The sequence below is a fragment of the Taudactylus pleione genome, unplaced genomic scaffold, assembly GCF_031769625.1.
Source record: "Taudactylus pleione unplaced genomic scaffold, aTauple2 ptg000041l, whole genome shotgun sequence".
NCBI classification, from domain to species: domain Eukaryota; kingdom Metazoa; phylum Chordata; class Amphibia; order Anura; family Myobatrachidae; genus Taudactylus; species Taudactylus pleione.
The window spans coordinates 44,195,001-44,217,606 of NW_028284443.1; the positions used below are offsets into that span (position 1 = coordinate 44,195,001).

General features: G+C 40.8%; 1 protein-coding gene across 1 annotated transcript in view; it reads left to right on the forward strand.

Annotated features, from left to right (window-relative positions):
- The window catches only part of MYO16 (myosin XVI), a 309,776-nt gene that overhangs the window by 268,300 nt on the left and 18,870 nt on the right, over positions 1-22,606 (forward strand). The window contains exon 33 of the mRNA XM_088458316.1: positions 20,421-20,509. Within this exon, the coding sequence (XP_088314442.1) occupies positions 20,421-20,509 (89 nt within the window). The remainder of the gene's footprint in view (positions 1-20,420; positions 20,510-22,606) is intronic.

The window sequence follows — 22,606 nt, forward strand, 5'->3', positions numbered from 1 at the left end:
GCATCATCTGAACAATTCAAAAGTGTCGCCACCACCCATGAGCTCAAGTGCAAGTGGGTATGGCATCATTGCAACCAAAAGTTTCCATACAAATACCACTTATATGCATAATTGTTTTAAAACCCCTTATAAAAGCATGATCTTTGATGCCGGTGGGTGAGGGTCTAATGGTCTCAATAAAGTGACAATGCTGTAAGTTTATACATAAGAAGCTCTGTTTTCTAATATCCAGTTTAGCAGTAGTGGATCTTACCTGGGGGCTGCAGCTCCCCTAGTAAAATCTTCCACACCCTGTGAGTGTTCCCTGGTACTGGCAGTAGCTTCCTACAGATGTGTCCACACACATCTTACCTCCATGCGTTACACGTCTTGTTAAACATAATGCAGCGCTGTGTGACTTGGTAGTGCTGAGCATCTTTTCGTGTTACTTTTTACCTTTAAATGCGTGTTATTGTCAAAGAGATGTGACTAGGACACACAAGCAGCTTCTGCTGATTAAAATGATCACCGGCATGTCTATATTCTGTGTGCGACTGCGGCTGTATCCGCATGCAAAATGCTACATTACAGTGCCAGCTGCTGGGACTTAGTAATAAGTGACACTATATACTGTATGTTATACTGTACATGATGCCTCACATGGTAATACAGTATGTGACATGACCATCCTCATATAGTAATATGTGACATGTGACCAGCCTCATATAGTAATACTAACAACACGCCTCTGCTTCACACGGAAACAATTTAGAATTTACGGCAATAGTCTTTTTTAATCAAGGTCTTAAAAGATTGTCTTGTAGGTGACATTAGTAGTTTTTTCCTCCTGACGTCAACACAAAAAGATTTAGTTTTGAAGTGACACGCAAAAGGGCCACGTAAAGTTCTCCATGAGCAAAACAGTCTCCACTTAGATCAACTCCAGTCACGTTAAGTGTCTGTCCCTGAGGTTTATTTATTGTCATGCCAAAGCAGACTCTTACCGGGAACTGGACTCCTTTGAAATTAAAGAATCGTTTTTCACATAAACGAAATAAGGACAGTAAAAAAGGGAACAACTGAAATTTCGTATCAGTTAAAAGGGCTTACATCAATTTTTCTGGAGAAACAAGATATTATGTATCAATCTCTACATGGAATAAAATAAAGTCCATCATTTTGATACATCTTTAACAGTTTAGGCCTTGTGCACCAAGGAAGCGTTTGGACGTCCATTTTTTCATTGATTTGCTTCACTAAAATCATCACTGCTCAGCTCCCCTTTGTCATACATTAATGTTTCAATAGAATAGTGAAAACTGTTTTAAAATGATTCTCGAGATTAGCCCAAACAAACAGATGTCTACCAGGGACTGTGCAGATGTGGCAAGTGTCTAGTAACGCTGGGTACACTCTAGACGATTTCTCAGACAATATGCCATATTGCACCTAAAAAGCGCCTGATTCGTCTAGTGTGTATGCACTATGCATGCTCCCGCGCACTGATGCCAGGAAGATGGTGCAGGTGAACAATATATTGAGCGGTCGTTCAACGGATCGTGTAGTGTGTACCGACTGCCCGATATATCGTGCCATCGTACCATCGGGCGTCACATTGCCTAGTGTGTATCAAACTAGTAAAACTAGTGGTTAAATAAAGAATATCTATAGACATCAAGCTTTTCAGTGAATTATGATATTAGTTGTAAGAAACACACGAAAAACAAGGCTATACCTATAGAAAACCATTCAGCAAGAAATATAAATGAACATATACAGAAACATACTATAATAAATGAATGCCATGCTATAAGTCAGGAATAAACATGTTGGACACATGTTGGACTTATTATTTGTATTTTAGAATGCTATTCAGATAAATGAAATAATAACATTACAAAATATTGCTATAAAAAATGGAGAAATGTATTATAAATCCTGACCTGTAATTGATGAATATCCCTTGCCATCTACTATTCTCAATCCGTGCTGCTGCTAGGTTGAGGCCAGTCTGATGGAAGATCTCCTATTGTACTTTCTGCTGGCTAACTCTTTGGTCCTGGAGCCCTGTTGTTACTTGGTTGACAGCTGCCTACTCCAGAATCCCTGGTACACCTTAGTGTTTGTGGTATAAGAGATAGGCAGACAAAAGGTCGACAATGTAGTAGATAAACACCAAATGGTTGACAGGCAATAGGTCAACCGGTACAAAAGGATGACAGGTTCAAATGGTCGACACAAAAATGGTCACCACATTTTTTCTATTTTAAGCCTAATCCAGAGTTGCCTACCCTCCCGATTTTAGCGGGAGGCTCCCAGTTTTTAATGAAGCCTCCCGCTCCCCGGCAATGTTTACTTTAACTCCCGTTTTTTTAATAGACATGAGCGCACTGCGCATGCGCGATTCCGGCATGTCGGGGGGCGGGGCCTGCGGGGGAACGTCATGACATCGCGACGTGCGATGCCATGTTATTTAAAGGCCGGCCACCGCGGGGTTGTGGGTAGCGGTGGCCGGCACTAGTCAGCAGTGTGTCTGAGTGTGCATGGGCGCGGCAGCGGCGGCTTCATCAGGCGGAGCGGAGCCTAGTAACTGTAAGTAACAGCAGCGCTGTACTGATCCGCAGCGCTGTACTGTTGGGGACATCAGCGAGTGATGTGAAGTGGCCTTTTCTAGTAACTGCACTTTGAAAGGGCACTCACTGACAGCCAATAAATGGATGGCTGTCAGTAAGTGCCCTTTCAGAGTGCAGTTAATGCCTGTGACTGACTGGATATGAGGGAGTGACTACTATTGTGTGAGGACAATTTATGAATATATATATCTATATATATATATATATATATATGTGTGTGTGTGTATAGAGATAGATAGATATATATATCTCTCTCTCTATATCTATATCTCGCTCTCGCTCTCTCTCTCTCTCTCTATATATATATATATATATATATATATAAAATCGATCTTTATATCTCTCTCTCTCTCTCTATATATATATATATATATATATATATATAATATATTATATCTCTACTTTCAGGAGCCTCCTGCTACAGTTGGGAGGGTAACCAAGCCTGATATTAACCATAAAATGTCCTGGCAATAGTATCCAATGATTAGTGTTTGTAGAAAAGTGCTGAGAGGGGACAGCATTTACAGTTTTCATCTGCCACTGCAGGACACACCCCTGATTGACAATAGACACACCCATAGGCGGAGCTAGACATGCCCTTTGGGCGGCACATTCTGCTGTCGCCTTCAATCTCCCTGAAAGTAGTTTTCAAAAGTAGGCAAGTATGGCCTAATCCTAACCACAAACCTTCCCCTAGTGCCTATCCCTAACCCTCCCACTGGTGCCTAACCCTAACCCTCCCCCAAGTGCCTAACCCTAACTGTAGCCTAACCCTAACCCCTCCCCCAAGTGACAAACCCCTTACCCTAACCTTAAAAATGTTGAAAAAAAACTATAAAACAATGTGTAAACCTTTTTTTTGTATCGACCATTAGTGGCTCGACTTTTTGTAACTGTCGTCCTTTTGAACCTATCAAGCTTTTGCATGTCAACATTTTGTAAGTCAACCTTTTGTTTCTGTCGACCTAATGCCTGTCGACCTATACATTGTCAATCTTTTGTCTGTCGACCATTCATCTGGAAACCAACGTTATTGTTGTACATTACCAACATTATCTACTGTAGGTTTGCAAACATTCTCTTATGTTACATTATTAAATGTCATAATCCTCAGATTGATCATACTTCAACAAATAGTTGTACTTTATGCTCAGTGATTGCACAGAAATGTATTACTAGTATTACCTGTGACAATCACGTATTTCACTAAATCCCACAATTATCCCATCTCCATAAAATATATCTCCTCCTCTGCTTGGTTCGCACATATCCAGCTGTCAGTTTGCAGTCTAATGATCAATTTGTGACTACTGTTATAGTAAACAATAGAAAGCAGCCTTCAATGTTAATTAATCACAGGATTCCTTTTGGAAACTAAGGGCCTGATTCAGATTTGGGAATAGAGTAAGATATAGATATAGCAAGTAATGTCCCCCATACACCAGCAATGGATTGCCGCGATGTTGTGATCCCCAACATGTTGGATTTCACAGATTTGCCGATCCTGATCAAAATATGATCTTGGTTTTGCAGATCTGTGAAATTTAACATGTAGAATTTCACCGATCCTCTGACAGATCAGAGAACATCTATGACAGCCGGTCGGCATTTATGACTGCGGATAGGCGTTTCCAATCCCATTGCAGGATCAGACAATACGTCATCTGGTGTATGGGGGCCTTCATTGTGTACCTGGACAAACCATGTAGAAGTGCAAAGGGCACAAATACATAAATTTTTCTGCATGCAGGGTAAATACTGACTGCTTTTGCATGTAGCCCACAGATGCTGGACAGCTTCATTTTTACACTGCAATTTAGACTTTAGTTTGGACACACCTAGCCCAAATCTAATTCTCTCTGCACATTTTACATCTGCCCCACCTGCAGTGCAGCATGGTTTTACCAAGATTCACAGTTACGTGCTCTTCTTTACTCTATTCCCAAAGCTGGATCAGGCCCTAAGATAGTGTAAAGTGCAAACGTAGGATTTTTAAGGAGGGGTTTCTATGTAACCCCCTTTACCCTCTAAAGGGACACCAGGTTACTAACTCCTATGTAATATCTTTTTCCCACCCTTAAACTTATTGTTAAGTGGTGTACCTCCTATTACTATTAAATCAGTGCCTTCACCCAAGTATTGGTAGTAGACTGGGCCTACTTGGGAAAACTCATATGAGGATAAACTCACACTTAAACTATATCACTGCATGTTTATAATTTTACATAAGCTCACAACTGACACTCGCAAATAATAACATCTTGTATAGACATTATGTAATCACATAACCGAATTACAATATGAGTGGTAAAATTTAACTGAACAGAGTAACACTCAATCCTTGTATATAAATTAATAACTTAGATGTATATAGTGGTAATACAAGTCATATTTTACTGTAACACCTGTGGTCATAAAGTAGTTGATACATTGCAAGTCCTCAACTTGTTTAATACGGGGTAAGTACTAAACACCACTGTAAGTTTGTAGTCCCTTTGACACTTGTCGATAATATGCTGTTCCTAACTTTTAGTTTATAAAAGTTCTGTTGTCGGAATATCCTTTGACGGTAACTTTTCCTGTATGCTGCTGTCTATATCCACTGGAGGATAAATAAAGTTGATACCTGTGTTGCAAATGTTTCTAAGAGAATAGCATTTAGTTATAATCCACCTCCTGAGTTTTGAAATATTTTCTGAGTTGGTAGTTTATCTTATACCTTCAAATGTATTCTTATCCATATACTGTATATATATATATATGTATTTCCCCCTCCCCCAGCTATTTGCTAAGGTTAGTATTTTAGGGAAGTCTATCCAGCTCAATGGCTGGTAGTACAAATGTCAGCCATCAATACTAGTGTTATCTCTCACACTTGCACTCCTGTGCTACTAATGTACAGTAGCTATGTCTGCAGAGCTTGAAGTCTACTCTCTGACCAGCATTAGTATTCATACCACCGCCTTTATGGAACTGAGGATTTCTCTGCTGAGGCTCTGCTGCCATCACTACCTCAGCTGCCGATTAAAGAGCATATGGTGAGGCTTCAATGCACTAACAGATTAACCCCAGCCTTGTCCGACAGTAGCCTGCCTCCTTCCTATAGCTGCCACCTCTCATGTCTGGTTCCTCATCTCCGCTGGCTGCTACTGCTGCTATTCTACCTCTGCCTCAATTTTATGACCATACGTGCCCACCTTCTGGAATGCAGCCACTCATCTGCAGTAATGGGCCATGACTCTGGCCCCTCACAGCCTCTGCTCACCGTGCAGCTCCCCCATCGGGACCACTGCTGCTGCTCCATCCCCCTGACCTCGGCCTCTGACCCGGCTCCTGGGACCAACACTACCGGTCACTCTACCAAAGTGCCGCACGGTGAGCTGCTTACTGGGACGCCGCTGTCAACCTGCTTCCGCAGCTCCGGCTGGGCTCCCTCTCCAAATCCACCCCCCTGTGCCCAGGAGCCTATCTACCACTCAGCTGGTGAAAACTCCAGCCCTCTCAGTCTGCTGGCAGCTCCTCCTCTCTGTCTCTGTCACTGCCCTTCTTTTTCTGACAGGAACCAAACCAAACCCATCTAAATCACTTCGCCCTTCTTCTAGTGTGTGTGTATCCCATACAATGAGACACATCCCCACCAAAGAAAGAAGTACCATATAAATTTACATGTAACTACATGAAATAGATATACTGTACCTGTATACGTACCTGTATACGTAAATTATAGAAGGGCCATGTACATGTATACAATAAATACATCTATATACATATACTTTACCTCACAAATTGTACATTTATAAATATTACAATCATTTATGAGTACAGTACTTATTTTAAGCCTTAACCAGGGTTACATATATATATATATATATATATATATATATATATATATATACATATTCACAGACAAACATATTTTATACACTTACATACATTTATGCACAGACACATATAGATCACACATACATTATAAACACACAAGTATAGGTCACACGCACAACATGCAAACACACACTCTTTCTCTCTCTTACCTTCTGGCAGCTGCAGGTAGCAGTCGGGGACGGGACCAGGCACCATGTAATTAGGCCCCTCCCCCTAGAGGCAAAATACCACGATTCGCAGGTCAATTGCAAGGAGGCAGGGCCAGAATAATGCAAATCGAATGGAATTGTGTCATATTGACTCATCCTCATCCCCATTGATTTGCAAATTGTGACATTTTGCTGTGATGGGGCAGGCTGCTCTCTTGTCTGGGTACTCAGAAACCCTCCCTGCGTAAGCTGCTGAGTGTCTAATCACCAAAGGAGCTTCAGTAAGCCAGATGAGGTTAATAATTGCAGCATCACTGCTGCTGCATGATGGGGCTTTGACAGAGGAACGGAGTACTCCCTGCTGAGTTCTTACAGCAGGGAGTACAGCAGCAACACCTACTACCATGATAGTTCTTCCCCTGTTACATATATTCATGTCAAGTATTTTATAAAATGTACATTTTTTCAAAACCTTTGGATCACTTATTAATTGAAGCCCTACAGTAAATCGTCTCTACTTGTTTCAATTTATTTATATGTACATACAACTGTAATACATACATTAGCATGTAGCCAAATGTGTCTGCCTTGAGAATATTTATGTGTTAATACATACTTGCCCACTTTTGGATCCTCCAGTATCTCCTGGAGTGGAGGCACAAGTGGCAGTACCCTGCTCTCCCAGGATTCCAGGAAAAGCTTCCATAGTTAGTAGTGTACCAGACACTATAAAACTACTGCTACAGTACTTGTGCTACATGACTTATTTTAATATTCTTGGTTACCGCATTGTAGCATCTACACAGTTATTCTTTGATCATTCTGCAGGAGTGTACATAAGTATGTTGGGTGCAGAACTACCTATACATGATTATTATCATACTAAGGGCCCCATTTAGTAACGAGTTTTATCACCAAAACGAGTGAAAAATGTCACTGTGTATGATAAATGGTGCTCCAGCCAATCAGCTCCCAACTGTCAACTGTTAGAAAAATGACAGTTGGGAGCTGATTGGCTGGAGCACCATTTATCAAACACAGTGACATTTATCACTCGTTTTGGTGATAAAACTTGTTAATAAATGGGGGCCCAAGTGATTATGTAACAGGAATTTGCACTTTTGTTAATGATCCACATTATTGTGCATGAATGCAACTTGGCCTATCTTCCTTCAGTTATCCTACCTTATTATCTGCTATCTGGTGGAGAACGATCTAAAACTGCAACAACCTGCTTCCATGTACAGTATAATGACATTTATTGCACTGGAATGTTAATGTAACAGTATGCTTTTTAAATGCCTGAGCCCTAAAGGAATATTCCATCAATTTGTGATGCATCGTTTCCTCAACACTATAAATGTCAAGCAAAAAACAGTGTGTACAAAACAGCTGCCATAAATCTGTAATATATGAGCTGGTAATTATTACTGGATCCATGCTCTGTTGAAGATCTAGTGCTCAGGTGAAAATGTGGGCCAAAGTCTTATTTTTATATAAGCATTAAAATATATACACAGAGACATCCACTCAATAGTAATGATACTTCCTGCAAAAACAAAAGGACGCTTGTAGGTTACCTGTAATGCTTATAAAATCAAACATCAAAATGAGTATGTCACAGATGATGTTATGTTTACTTTAACAAAGGTTTCTGTATGTACAAAGTTGTGATAGTAATAGCACAGTGTTTACCCAAGTGTACGCAAAGGAAACTTTTCAGAATGTAATCAACAGTTTCATTTATCTTTCCAAACTGCGCTGGCTCCAACTTATAGTCACTTATCTGTGTTGACGCACTTCAATGAACTTTTGAACACATGGAAACTTTACTTATTCGATAAGGCATCTTATCTAGGTGCCATTCATAGGAATAGACAGATGAATCACTGATGCTGTGGCCTTAGATCCAGGCCTTACATTGATATGAAATTCCATGAATTGTCATGAGTATAAATGTTGTTTTAAACTCTTTGAAAACTGCAGTGCCCCAGTTACTATAATTATTGCCACACACAGATTTTCTATTGCCTGTATATCTGCAAGAAAATAGGAGGTGCAACAACTTCATATTTTTTGCAGTTAAAGGGTCTATTCATTATTCTTCCTCCTTGTTTACCCCATCGGTGTCACACCTGTTTGTCTGCCACTCACCTTTAGAATGTAAGCTCTTACGAGCAGGGCCCTCTACCCTCTTGTGCTTCTCCTTACTTTACTTTCATCTACTTCTTACCCCCCACTAGGACACCTAACACTTGGTTGCTTACTCTTTGTTGCATGTCTAGGTGTTATGGTATATTATCCATGTCCTTGTCCTATATTGTACTGTACTGTAAGTTGCTAGTCTAATTATTTGTTTGTGTACTTTGTAAGGCGCTGCGGATCACTTGTGGCGCCATATAAATAAAGGATAATAATAATAATAAAGATGTTAATTATCAGGGTGTGAACGGACCCCCGATAATTAACATTCTAACTCGGTGAGGACTCCGAAGCAATTCATCATTGTTCCGGCGCGGAGACAGATGATCTGAAAATCAGCTGTCCCCGCAAGCAGCTTCACTGCTCCATTTGGAGTAGTGAATCTTTTCACTGCTCCTTTCAGAGCAGTGACGCTAGTGCGCATGCGTGACCTACAGGTCACGCATGCGCATAGGAACCCTGACGTCTGGCGGAAGGAGCCGGACAGGGGCGGAGGGATCCAAAAGGATCCCTCTTCGCAACCAGGGATTCCTTCCCATAGGAAAGAGCGGGTATTTTTGGAGCTTGGTGAATTCTGTTCCCATACACTAGGGAACCATTCCGCTAGAGGATGGTAAGCAGGAGATATCCGTGATATCTTCTGCTTTACCTTCTTGATGAATGGCCTGAAAACCTAATTTTTACAATTGCAGGTGAAAGTTTATTTTCACCTGCTTTTGTAATATTAAGTGATGATGAATAGACCCCAATGTCTAATGCAAAACTAATAATATATATGTGCTTAATTAAAAAAAAGGAATATGTACTGTGATGAATAGACAACTGATTAGATTTAGCGTTTCAGTACATCTATATAGATTTTTTATGTGGGTTTGTTTTCAGAACAAATATATTAAATGTATTCGCGCAGGAAGTCATTCCAGGGCAGATGACAGTCAGTGCATGTGTGTTATTATTAGATGTCCTTCTGATTAATTGGACGATACAGTAGACATATCTAGGTGTGGTTTGAGATTATTAGATTAATAGACCAGGCCTTAATTGTCCCAATTTACAATTAGATACAGTATGTGGTCAGGCCCCCTCCGGGAGGGGACTGCCAGGTCTGTGCAGCAAGGGGTGTGGGGGCAGCTTAAGTGGGCAGTTGTTGCTCAGGTCGCGCCATATAAGCTGTTTAGTCGCGGCATGAAAATCATGTGTGTAGGCGCAGTGAGACACGACAGAACCCACCAAAGTCGTAGATGTACAGCACAGCAATCTACCATAGCAGCAGTGAACAGGGAAATTTTCTGCGTAAAAGTCATATACCCCACTGCTAATATGCCACACGCACAGTCTGAAATGAAACAAGATGCTTTCATCATGAGACTTTTACTCTAGTTAAGTGCTGATATATCCTCTATCAGCTTGCAGTGCTTCCAACAATGGTTCCAACAATGGTGCAGAGAGGTCTTAGTAGGCACTTATTATTAATATTATTATTATTATTATCCTTTATTTATATGGCGCCACAAGGGTCCTGCAGCGCCTTACAATGTACAGTACCAGTCAAAAGTTTGGACACACCTTCTCATTCAATGGTTTTTGTTTATTTAAATTATTTTCAACATAGATTAATACTAAAGACATCAAAACTATGAAAGAAAACACATGGAGTTATGTTGTAAACAAAAAAGTGTTAAACAAATCAAAATATGTTTTATATTTTAGATTCCTCAAAGTAGCCCCCTTTTGCTTGGATGACAGCTTTGCACACTCTTGGCATTCTCTCAATCAGCTTCATGAGGTAGTCTCCTGGAATGTTTTGAATTAACAGGTGTGCCCTGTCAAGAGTCAATCTGTGGAATTACTTGCCTTCTTAATGTGTTTGAGACCATCAGTTGTGTTGTGCAGAGGTAGAGTTAGTACACAGTGGACATCACTATTTTGCTACTGTTGTAATCCATATTATGGCACCAACCACTCAAAGTAAAGAGAAATGACAGTCCATCATTTATTCATTACATGAAGGTCAGTCGATACGGAAAATTTCAAGAACTTTGAATGTATCCACAAGTGCAATTGCAAAAACCATCAAATGCTATGATGCAACTGGCTCTCATGAGGACCGCCCCAGGAAAGGAAGACCAAGAGTTACCTCTGCTGCAGAGGATATGTTCATTAGAGTTACCAGCCTCAGAAACCGCTACTTAACAGCACCTCAGATTAGAGACCACACAGTCTTCACAGAGTTCAAGTAGCAGACAAATCTCAACATCAACTGTTCAGAGGAGACTGCGTGAATCAGGCCTTCATGGTCGTATTGCTGCGAAGAAGCCACTACTGAGGATGAACAACAAGAAGAAAAGAATTGTTTGGGCCAAGAAACACAAGGAATGGACATTAGACCAGTGGAAATCTGTACTTTGGTCTGATGAGTCCAAATTTTTCGATTTTTGGTTCCAACCGCTGTGTCTTTGTGAGACGCAGAGAAGGTGTGCCGATGGTTTTGTTAGGATTTGCGTTTAGCAAATCATCTTGGTGGCAGTTCCCGGTCATAGTTGTTACTGGGATACTGCATCATGTCCTGTCCCTGTTCTGGCTTTTTGCAGGTAGCTGGAAATCCTGTCTTGTCTGTGTTTAGATAAGCGCCTGTCATTCATGTCTGTCTGTGTGTTTTTATCATGTGCTCCACTAATTACTAGCTGTCTGGGTGCTCCCATTTGCCATATGGTTCCTGCATCTCAGCCTGCTAGGCCACATATCAGCCTTCATATCCACTGATCATCTGCCGTGTCTGTTTATGTTAACCAAAGCTATGTTTGCAGTGTTCTCATCCACGCTGCTTCCAGTCTGTGTACTTGCCGTGTCTCACTTCAACTCCTGTATTCAAGCATTTTCTGCAACTCCAGTATTCAAGCATTCACTTCAACTCCAGTATTCAAGCATTCACTACAACTCCAGTATTCAAGCATTCACTACAACTCCAGTATTCAAGCATTCACTACAACTCCAGTATTCAAGCATTCACTTCTACTCCTGTATTCAAGCATTCACTACAACTCCAGTATTCAAGCATTCACTACAACTCCAGTATTCAAGCATTCACTACAACTCCAGTATTCAAGCATTCACTTCAACTGCTGTATTCAAGCATTCACTACAACTCCTGTATTCAAGCATTCACTACAACTCCAGTATTCAAGCATTCACTTCAACTGCTGTATTCAAGCATTCACTTCAACTCCAGTATTCAAGCATTCACTTCAACTCCTGTATTCAAGCATTTACTACAACTCCTGTATTCAAGCATTCACTTCTACTCCAGTGTTCAAGCATTCACTTCAACTCCAGTATTCAAGCATTCACTTCAACTCCTGTATTCAAGCATTCACTACAACTCCTGTATTCAAGCATTCACTACAACTCCAGTATTCAAGCATTCACTACAACTCCAGTATTCAAGCATTCACTACAACTCCAGTATTCAAGCATTCACTACAACTCCAGTATTCAAGCATTCACTTCAACTGCTGTATTCAAGCATTCACTACAACTGCTGTATTCAAGCATTCACTACAACTCCAGTATTCAAGCATTCACTTCAACTGCTGTATTCAAGCATTCACTACAACTCCTGTATTTAAGCATTCACTACAACTCCAGTATTCAAGCATTCACTACAACTCCAGTATTCAAGCATTCACTACAACTCCAGTATTCAAGCATTCACTACAACTCCAGTATTCAAGCATTCACTTCAACTGCTGTATTCAAGCATTCACTACAACTGCTGTATTCAAGCATTCACTACAACTCCAGTATTCAAGCATTCACTACAACTCCAGTATTCAAGCATTCACTTCAACTCCTGTATTCAAGCATTCACTTCAACTGCTGTATTCAAGCATTCACTTCAACTGCTGTATTCAAGCATTCACTTCAACTCCAGTATTCAAGCATTCACTTCAACTCCTGTATTCAAGCATTCACTTCTACTCCAGTGTTCAAGCATTCACTTCTACTCCAGTGTTCAAGCATTCACTTCTACTCCACTGTTCAAGCATTCTGTTCGTCTGTCTTCAAGTCCAGTCTCAAGTTACACCTCAGTTCTCTAGTAATGTATTAAGTTGCATTTCAGCCCTTTTGTCCAGTCTTGCCTATCTTGTCCCCCTTGTCAGGCTGATCTTGTCTTGTTATCCTGCTATTAGCTACAGTCCTGGTCATTCCTGCCATTTTGTCCCAAGACATTCATCGGGCTATAGTATCTGCCGCTGCTAACGCCATCTCTCTGCAGCAACACTCCACTAGTCTTCGTAGTGATCCCATAATCGTGTGGGAATCGTAACAGGTTTCTGCATGTGTGGTTCCCACTGTGAAGCATGGAGGAGGAGGTGTGATGGTATGGGGGTGCTTTGCTGGTGACACTGTTGGTGATTTATTCAAAATTCAAGGCACATTTAACCAGCATGGCTACCACAGCATTATGCTGCGCCATGCCATCCCATCTGGTTTGCGCTTACTTGACCAAGAAGGAAAGTGATGGAGTGCTGCGTCAGATGACCTGGCCTCCACAATCACCCGACCTAAACCCAATTGAGCTGGTTTGGGATGAGTTGGAACGCAGAGTGAAGGAAAAGCAGCCAACAAGTGCTCAGCACCTCTGGGAACTCCTTCAAGTCTGTTGGAAAACCATTCCAGGAGACTACCTCATGAAGCTGATTGAGAGAATGCCAATAGTGTGCAAAGCTGTCATCCAAGAAAAAGGGGGCTACTTTGAGGAATCTTCAATATAAAACATATTTAACACTTGTTTACAACATAATTCCATATGTGTTCTTTCATAGTTTTGATGTCTTCAGTATTAATCTACTATGTTGAAAATAATTTAAATAAACAAAAACCATTGAATGAGAAGGTGTGTCCAAACTTTTGACTGGTACTGTACATAAACAAATGAGCACACAAGAAAACAGTTATTAACAGTACAAACAATGCAGGACAGTGACATGATTTATACATTGCTGTATAACACTTAAATAAGCAGCATAGTGTCAGCAACCAAGGTTTGGGTGTTGCTGTAAATGAAAGTATAATTAAGTGAGGGAGAAGCACATGAGAGAAGAGGGCCCTGCTCGTGAGAGCTTATATTCTAAAGGGGAGGGGGTAGACAGACAGGGGTGACACAGATGGGCTGCTTGGCCACAACCAAGGTCCTTAGTAGGCCTATGCAATAACAGTGAGAATAATTAGGGCCAAAGGAGTGTGCAGCACCTGAATAGGTGGCAGCTTAGTGGTATGGTGAATGCTTAACATAGGGTATGTCAGCATTTAGCTAGAGTACAAGTGGTCAGCATTAATTCATCTCCTGTTGTTGAATGCTGAGAGTGCGTCTTTCTTTCCGAGGTGTATTGTGTGTGTGTGTTGCGGCTTTTTCTGTATATTTACATGTAAATGTGCGTGGTGTGTGCGCCTGTGTGCGGGCGGCTTAGGCAGATACAGTAGCAGTAATACAATACAGTAGCAATAAAAAGAAAAACATTTAATGTCTTGATTGCCAAATGTTTGAAGTGCAGGGCAATGCATAAGTAAAATTGTAAAAATATTTACTGTAGATAAAATAATATTGATTATAAAATCACATTGCTCAATGCCCCTGACCTTAATGGGAATCGAACCCCAGGTGACGGCTATGTTAAGCATTCACCTTAATCACTAAGGGGTCTATTTACAAAGCCTTGGATGAAGATAAAGTGAACAGAGATAATGGCCCTCATTCAGAGCCGGACGCAATTAGCGCTCACTCGTCCTGAAAATAGGGGTGGCTATTCAATTGAACCGTTCGCTGTTTGCGGTCTGTTCACGCCTCTAGGTCTGAACGAGCTAACAAAACTTGCGGTCGTTTTTTGGGAAACTACGCCCCCTGGCCGCTCGCATCCTACGTCATGTCCGCTATTTATTAGATTAATCGAGTACATCGAACAGGGTATGAGCTGCTCGCTATTCTTGTGGTCGGTTTTTGCTAGCACAATTTTGCGAGCAGTTCTGGCTATAAAATAACCCAGTGACGTGGTTAATGATGCTGCTGTTTTAATTATGCACACCCATAAAACGCCCGTTTTGACCTTTAAGCACGCCTGCGTTCTGATCTCCACTCCCCGTTTTCAAGCACCTTCCCCTGTTACCACCCACATACGCCTCATTCTGTCACTCAAGTTAGCAGGCATTCGCTATTTTGCGAGCACATGAATTTCGACCGCACTGACTGGTTCGCGCATGCGTATAACGATCCGTACGCATGCGCAGTTGGCCAAACATCGCTCGGAGCGAACGAGCTGCCGCTTACGAGTGGCTCTGAATCAGGCCCAAAGTACCAACCAGTCAGCTCCTAACTGCCATGTTACAGGCTTTGTTTGAAAAATGACATTTAGAAGCTGGTTGGCTGGTACTTTATCTCCGTTCACTTTATCTCCATCCAAGGCTTAGTAAATAGACCCCTAACTCATTACATCTATGCTCTGAGCGCGGCACTCAGGTATCGTAGTCACAAAATGTAAATACTGCCTGTAGTACGTAGCAGCTTAGCAGGCAGAAATACATGACAGTGTAACATAAGGAGTCCTATTATGCATTTCAGTGGGAATACAGATCCCAGCCAGCCTGCCAGCATCTCAGATGTCCAGACAGTAATTGGCAGCTGACACCTGTACTTCCAGTGTACACAAAATATTGAAAAAAATACAGGACTCACACACCGAATGATTTACTAATGGTGCGTAGCCACTAGCAGATAGTGGAACGACAGTACGATTACAACATTATAATTGTACAATCGTTCCCCATCCCCTGTAGTGCCTACACTGAACAGTGCAGGCACCCTCCCTCATCCCCGAACATGCCCAATCTGTCGTTATCGGCAGCTTGACTGGCATGTTCAGGGGATGATTAATGTCAGAAATGACCAGCGGGAGCGCGCTTCGCTGGTCATTTCCGATATTATAGTGCATGATTTATGCACGATTAATGGACGACTGAACGATAACGATGTCGTTATCGTTCAATCGCTCATTTATATCGGCAAGTGGATATATGGCTTTACTATACTTGAACATACTCACCTAGTCCTTCCCGGTGCTCTGCCCCCTTCTCTTGTTAAATAGAATCCTTGCTTCAGAAAACAATAAACTGCAGCTCTCGATCCATGACAAACACGCTGTACAGTTTACAGGTATTGATACCCTGCTGTATCCAGGTATTACCATGCTGCAGTTATTGACACACTGCAGCATACAGTTATTGGTACACTGCAGTATACCATTATTGATACACTGCAATATACATTTATTGACACACTGCAGCATAGCGTTATTGATACACTGCTGTATATAGGTATTTACACAATGCAGTATACAGTTATTGGCATGTTGCTGCATACAGTTACTGATACAATGTTGTATCCAGTTATTGACACACTACAGCATACAGTAATTGGCACGCTGCAGTATACCTTTATTGATACACTGCTTTATATAGTGATTGACACACTGTAGTATACAGTAATTGAAACACTGCTGTATTCATTTATTGACGTACTGTAACATACATTCATTGACACACTTCAGCATACAGCAATTGGCATGCTGCAGTATACCTTTATTGATACACTGCTGTATATGGTTATTGACACTGCAGTATACAGTAATTGATACACTGCTGTATTCTTTTATTGACACATTGCAACATACATTCATTGATACACTGCAGAATACAGTTAGTGACACACTGCAGTATACAGTTATTGATACACTGCAGCATATAGTTATTGGCACGCTGCAGTATAGTATTGCTACACAGCTGTATCCAGGTATTCATACCCTGCAGTATACAGTTATTGATACACTGCTGTAGCCAGTTATTGATACACTGCAGCATATAGTTATTGGCACGCTGCAGTATATTATTGCTACACAGCTGTATCCAGGTATTCATACCCTGCAGTATACAGTTATTGATACACTGCAGCATATAGTTATTGCAACGCTGCAGCATAGTATTGATACACAGCTGTATCCAGTTACTCACACAATGCAGTATACAGTTATTGATACACTGCATTATACAGTTATTGATACACTACTGTATCAAGCTAGTAACACACTGCGGTCTATACAGATGTGTCCTCATACACCTAGGGTTAAACCTACTAATGGTCTATTTCAATCGATTTTAATTGATTTCAAATCAATCTAAATCGATGTTGTGTTTCTGGGGCTAAATCACACATTTACTATCACAATTTTGTATTTGTTTATCAAGTGTTAGTAAATGTTTTATTTAGCCCCAGAAAAACAACATTGTTTTAGATCAATTTTACTGTAAATCGATTCAGACTCAGTTGCACACAGATGTACATATGTCGCACATCAAATTGATCAGTGTAATCTAACAAAGTCGTTTTGTCACTTCCAGTTTTTTTTATTTATGCAAATAAGACTCACATTTTTAGGAAAAAAGATGATTGGCACATTAGTCACCAAATACCTGGCATGCCCACACATCTGTAGTTGCTGACACACTGCTGTATCCAGTTATTGATACACTGCAGTATATAGTTATTGATACACTGATGCATGCAGTTATTAACACACTGCAGTATATAGTTATTGATACACTGCTGTATGTGGTTATTGACACACATCTGTATACAGCTGTTGATACACTGTAGGACATAGTTATTGAGACACTGCAGTATACAGTTATTGCCACACTGCCTTATCCACTTATTATCACACTGCAATAAAGTTATTGTCACATTGCAGAATATGGTTATTGACACACTGCAGTGTATGGTAATAGATACACGGCAGCATATAGCTAGTCTTATCCTGATTCTACCTCCTGGCAAGTGCCATCCTGGCCAAGGGATAAATACACCCAATATAGTTATTCACACACTGCAGCATACAGTTATTGATACACTGCTGTATCCAGTTACTGACACACTGCAGCATACAGTTATTGATACAATACCTTATTCGGTACACACACATATGTAGTGACACATTGTAGGACATAGTTATTGACACACTGCATTATACAGTTATTGACACACTTCCTTATCCAGTTCTTAACACACTGCAGTATAGTTATTGACACTTCAGAATACAATTATTGACTGACAGCAGTATATATTTAATGGTGCACTGCAGTATTTGGTTATTGACACATGGCAGTATACAGGTATTGAGACACTGCTGTATTATTATTATTATTATTATTATTATTATTATTCTCATCCTTTATTTATATGGTGCCACAAGTGTTCTGCAAAATCTTGCATAGTACGTAAACAAATAAGTAAACAAGAAACCAGTGACTTATAGTAGAGTACAATTGAGGACAAGTACAAAGTTGCTGCATTGGCAATCACAACACTCAAATAAGCAACAGGGCGTAAGTGTTAGGTGCCCTAGTGGGGAGTAAGGAGTAGATGAAAGTATAAGTAAGGAGAAGCACAGGAGGGTAGAGGACCCTGCTTGTGAGAGCTTACATTCTGAAGATACACTGCGGCATACAGTTATTGACACACTGCAGTATAGTTATTGACATACTGCAGTATACAGTTATCACATGCTGCTGTATCCAGTTATTTACAAACTGCAGCATACAGTTATTGACACACTGCAGCCTAGTTAATGATACACTGCAGTATACAGTTATGGACACATGGCTGTATACATGTGTTTACACACTGCTGTATCCATTATTGACACACTGCAATATATAGTTATTGACACTGCTGCTATATGCAGTTATTGAAACATGGCTGTATCCAGCTATTGACACACAGCATTATATATCAGAGATGTGTCTTCATACATGTAAGGGGCATTACTGTGGCATCATGTGTATAAGGGGCATTACTGTGTGGTATAATGTTATAAGGGGCATTACTGTGTGGCATAATGTTAACGTGCATTACTGTGGCATAATGTGTAATGGGCATTACTGTGCAGCATAATGTTATAAGGTGCATTACTGTGTGTGGCATAATGTTATAAGGGGCATTACTGTGAGGCATAATGTGTAAGGGGCATTACTGTGTGGCACAATGTGTTATAAGCGGAAGTACTTCATGTGGCATAATGTGGAAGAGACATTACTGTGTCAAGAAACCACAAAGCTGAAGAATGTGCTTTTTTTGGTGGGGGATGGGGGGCAAATTACTACCTTGCCACCAACTACTTTGTCTAAAACAAAATGCAAATTTTCTATTAGTGGGAGGTGGGACCATTTTGTGGGATTATTAGCCTTTGAAAATTTTAAACTTGGAAAAGCATCATATATTGCACTGAGGGATACAGAGACAAGGTTATTATTTAGTAGTATCCCACCATTTTAAAGAAAAATGAGTGTTGTAACTTGGGACCCTAACAGGGTGAAGAGGTGGGTGGCAGGTGTCATACTGGTAATTTGTATATTTTGCTCCATTTTATTTATGATCTAGACTCTTGATTCATAAAATAGCAGCAGTTGCTAAACTCTATGCTTTTCTCACCGTATTTATATTTCAAGATTGATTTTCCTTTTATTTGAACAGCATACTTGAGTTAAAATAAGCATCATAAAGTGACTGAAATAGCTAAAATTAGTTTACCTTGTAGATTAAACATTATAAATATTGCCCTTATCTATACAACACTTCAAAAGATTGTATTTGAGGAACTAAAGTCAGCAGGTATATTGCTGAGTGATTTAAAAAGTTACAAAAATAGACATTATTACAATAGTTTTGTTGAAGAACTGCTTGAAAACGTCCACTTTATTTCCTAGTAAGCATACTGTAAATAGTAACCTGGGAAGTGAGTACTGTATACATAATAACCATAAACCCAAAAGTACATAACAGGCTCTTTGTTATGCATGTCACCATTTATGTGTATTACAGTATTATGCAAATATGTAGAAATTACTCTAAAATTTTGCTAAGAAAAAACAGGGTACCTGGTCAGCTAGTCAAAACCAGTTTGTCGGTATATGGCTTTTTTGTTAATTTTTAGGGTTAGATTTAGGGTAAGGGTTAGAGTTAGGCTAAAATAAGCAAAAAAAATTATGTATGTCGACATTATAGTTGTCAACAGTTTGACAGTAATTCTGATGACATTCTGAATGTCGACTTATTGAATGTAGACAAGTCATACCACACCGAAATACTGCATCTGTTAGTGAATATTCTGAAAAGCTATTGAAGATGCATGTACTGATTTACAGCTACTTAGATAATAGACCTCGGGGTAAATTTACTATGTGACACTTTTGAAAGCCGTTGGTTTCCCCATCCTCTGTACAAATTCATGAAACACTTGCATCGCAGTCTGCCAGAAGTTAAATGTTATATTTTGTGGTGCATATTTTATTCTGCTCTTCTTATGGATAAAATAATTTAAATCTCACGTTGTCACCTGCTACATTATCACTGTTTGATTTCAGTGCTCCTTTAAGTCAACCCAAAGAGAAGCATAAAATACTATGTATAAATAACACTAACTGTACTTGCGCTTTGATATATAGATGTATTTATTTTCATGTGCTCTAGGTTTATCTGCTGAAGACATGAACTGCAAATATCGAAGCAGCACTGCAAACTCATCTGCACCGAGGAACAAGGAACACCACAGTAGCCAGGTATGTAAATTGAAGAATATATTGTAACAAGCACATAATCTGCAACTGTTGTATTATTACAGTATTCATTTGTGACAGGTCTATGAAAGGCAGATTGAGATTTCATTTAGCAAAGCAAGATTATTGAAATTAAACAAAGGGGTAGTGATAGCACAGGTTTAGAACCCTTCCTCGCTGTGCAGAAGGTACACATTTATTTTCACTGTTAAAGAGGTTTTTTTTTTGCATGAAAAGTCCCTTAATGAAAGAAAGCCTTCATGGATTATTTATTACCGGAGATATGAAATACTAACAAAGAATTCTGCAGAGATTTGCTCGTGAGTTTGAGGAGCTAGTGATCACATGACTTTCCCCTGTGTTTTACTTTGCTAGAACAGTGTTGCTACATTTCGCAAACAGTTTATCAATTGCGTTATACCGTTTTCTATATGTTACTCCATATGTTATATCACAGGGGGTGCACGTGTACGTGCACAGTCTGTATTGGTGCACCTGCCTTCTCCACAGGGTATGTTTGGCAATCTTGGACTGTCTTCCGGACCTATTCATTATGTTAATTATTGGGGGCCGGTGGCCCCCGATAATTAAGTATCTAACTTGCTGCAAGTAGCAGCAGTCGATCCAAAATCACCAGGGCAATTCAACACTGCTCTGGTGCGAAGACAACAGATCTGAAGATTAGCTGTCCCAGTGATTCCCTCCACTGCTACTTTGCACTGCAGAATCAGACTTGGCAGTGCTAGTACGTCTGCTTGAACTGGAGGTCACACATGTACACAAAGTCTCAGCATCTGGTTTAAGGAGCCGAAATAGATTGAAGAGATCCAAAAGGAACCTCATTCATAGGGAAGGAGCAGGGTGCAGGAACAAACGCCATCTGAAGATTGCGAAGGTTCCCAAGGTCAAGCTCCGAAAATGTTGTATTTTTGGAGCTTGATGAAGTTAGGTCCCCAGCTCCGTGATATCTCTTGCGTTACCTTTATAATGAATGGCCACGATACTTAATTTCTTTTGTAGAAATTAAGTGATGATGAATAGAGCCCTTCATCCCCAATTGTGTGAATGTAAATAAAAGAGATCATTGGAACTCTGGGGCAATTTTGGAAATAGAAAGATTGTGAAACACCATACACACATCATTGCAGTTCCTATTACAGTTGATGTAAACATGGGCACCATATCCTGCCTTTATAAAAATCCAGTCTTTAGTGAACACCTCCTGCACAAGCTTATAAATTGCAATAAAATCCAAAATACACCACAGTTGTTATTCAAGAGCTGACAAGTCATGTCTTGGAGATAATCACGCACTCAAATCCTGTTGACAGTCCACTGTAGTATATTCAAGTGGGGATTTAGGCTCTGATTCAGAGCCGGACGCTCTGACAGAGCGCTCGCTCTGAATCAGGGCCATCCCTGCTCCTTTTTGGAGCGGCCTCCTGGCCGCTCGCATAGCTGTGGGTGACCACCCATACCGCTCCCGGCCCCACGGAAAGGCAGGCAAGCCTCCCGGAAGCTTGCGACCCTCCCCACCTCCCCCCTGAAAAAAACAAAAACCCCCGCAGCGGGGGGCCCGGTGACGCGATTCGCGCAGAATTGCGTCATCGTGGCCCCGCCCCCTGCTTCACAATGCTGAAAATAACAGCATTGTGAAGAGGGGGCGGAGTCACGATGACACGATCATGCGTCCCTGCCCCCATCCCCGCCCCCAGTGTGCCACCAAATGGCCGCCCCCACCCTCAGCTCCGCCCCCAATGGCCGGCCCCGCCCCCTGCTATTAGCCGACAATCAGCTCCCTCCCGGAAGGCTGGAGCTGATTGTCGGCAAGTATGGTTTGTGGGTGACAGTGGACCCTCTAGGATAGCTGCCTGACACTTTTCAGCTGTGAACTTGGAGGGCGCCCCTTTTTTTTCTTGTTACATTTTTTGTTAATAGACACCTACTATCAGCTTCTCAGATCCGCTACCTGCATCCGAAGACGCAGCAACGGCTCACCATCGGCAGACCATCAGACATTCTGAGTAATGTTTAGGTTACTCAGAATATCCAGCTATCCAGGAAAGTGAATCTGTGTCTGACAACGCACTGGCTTCGACA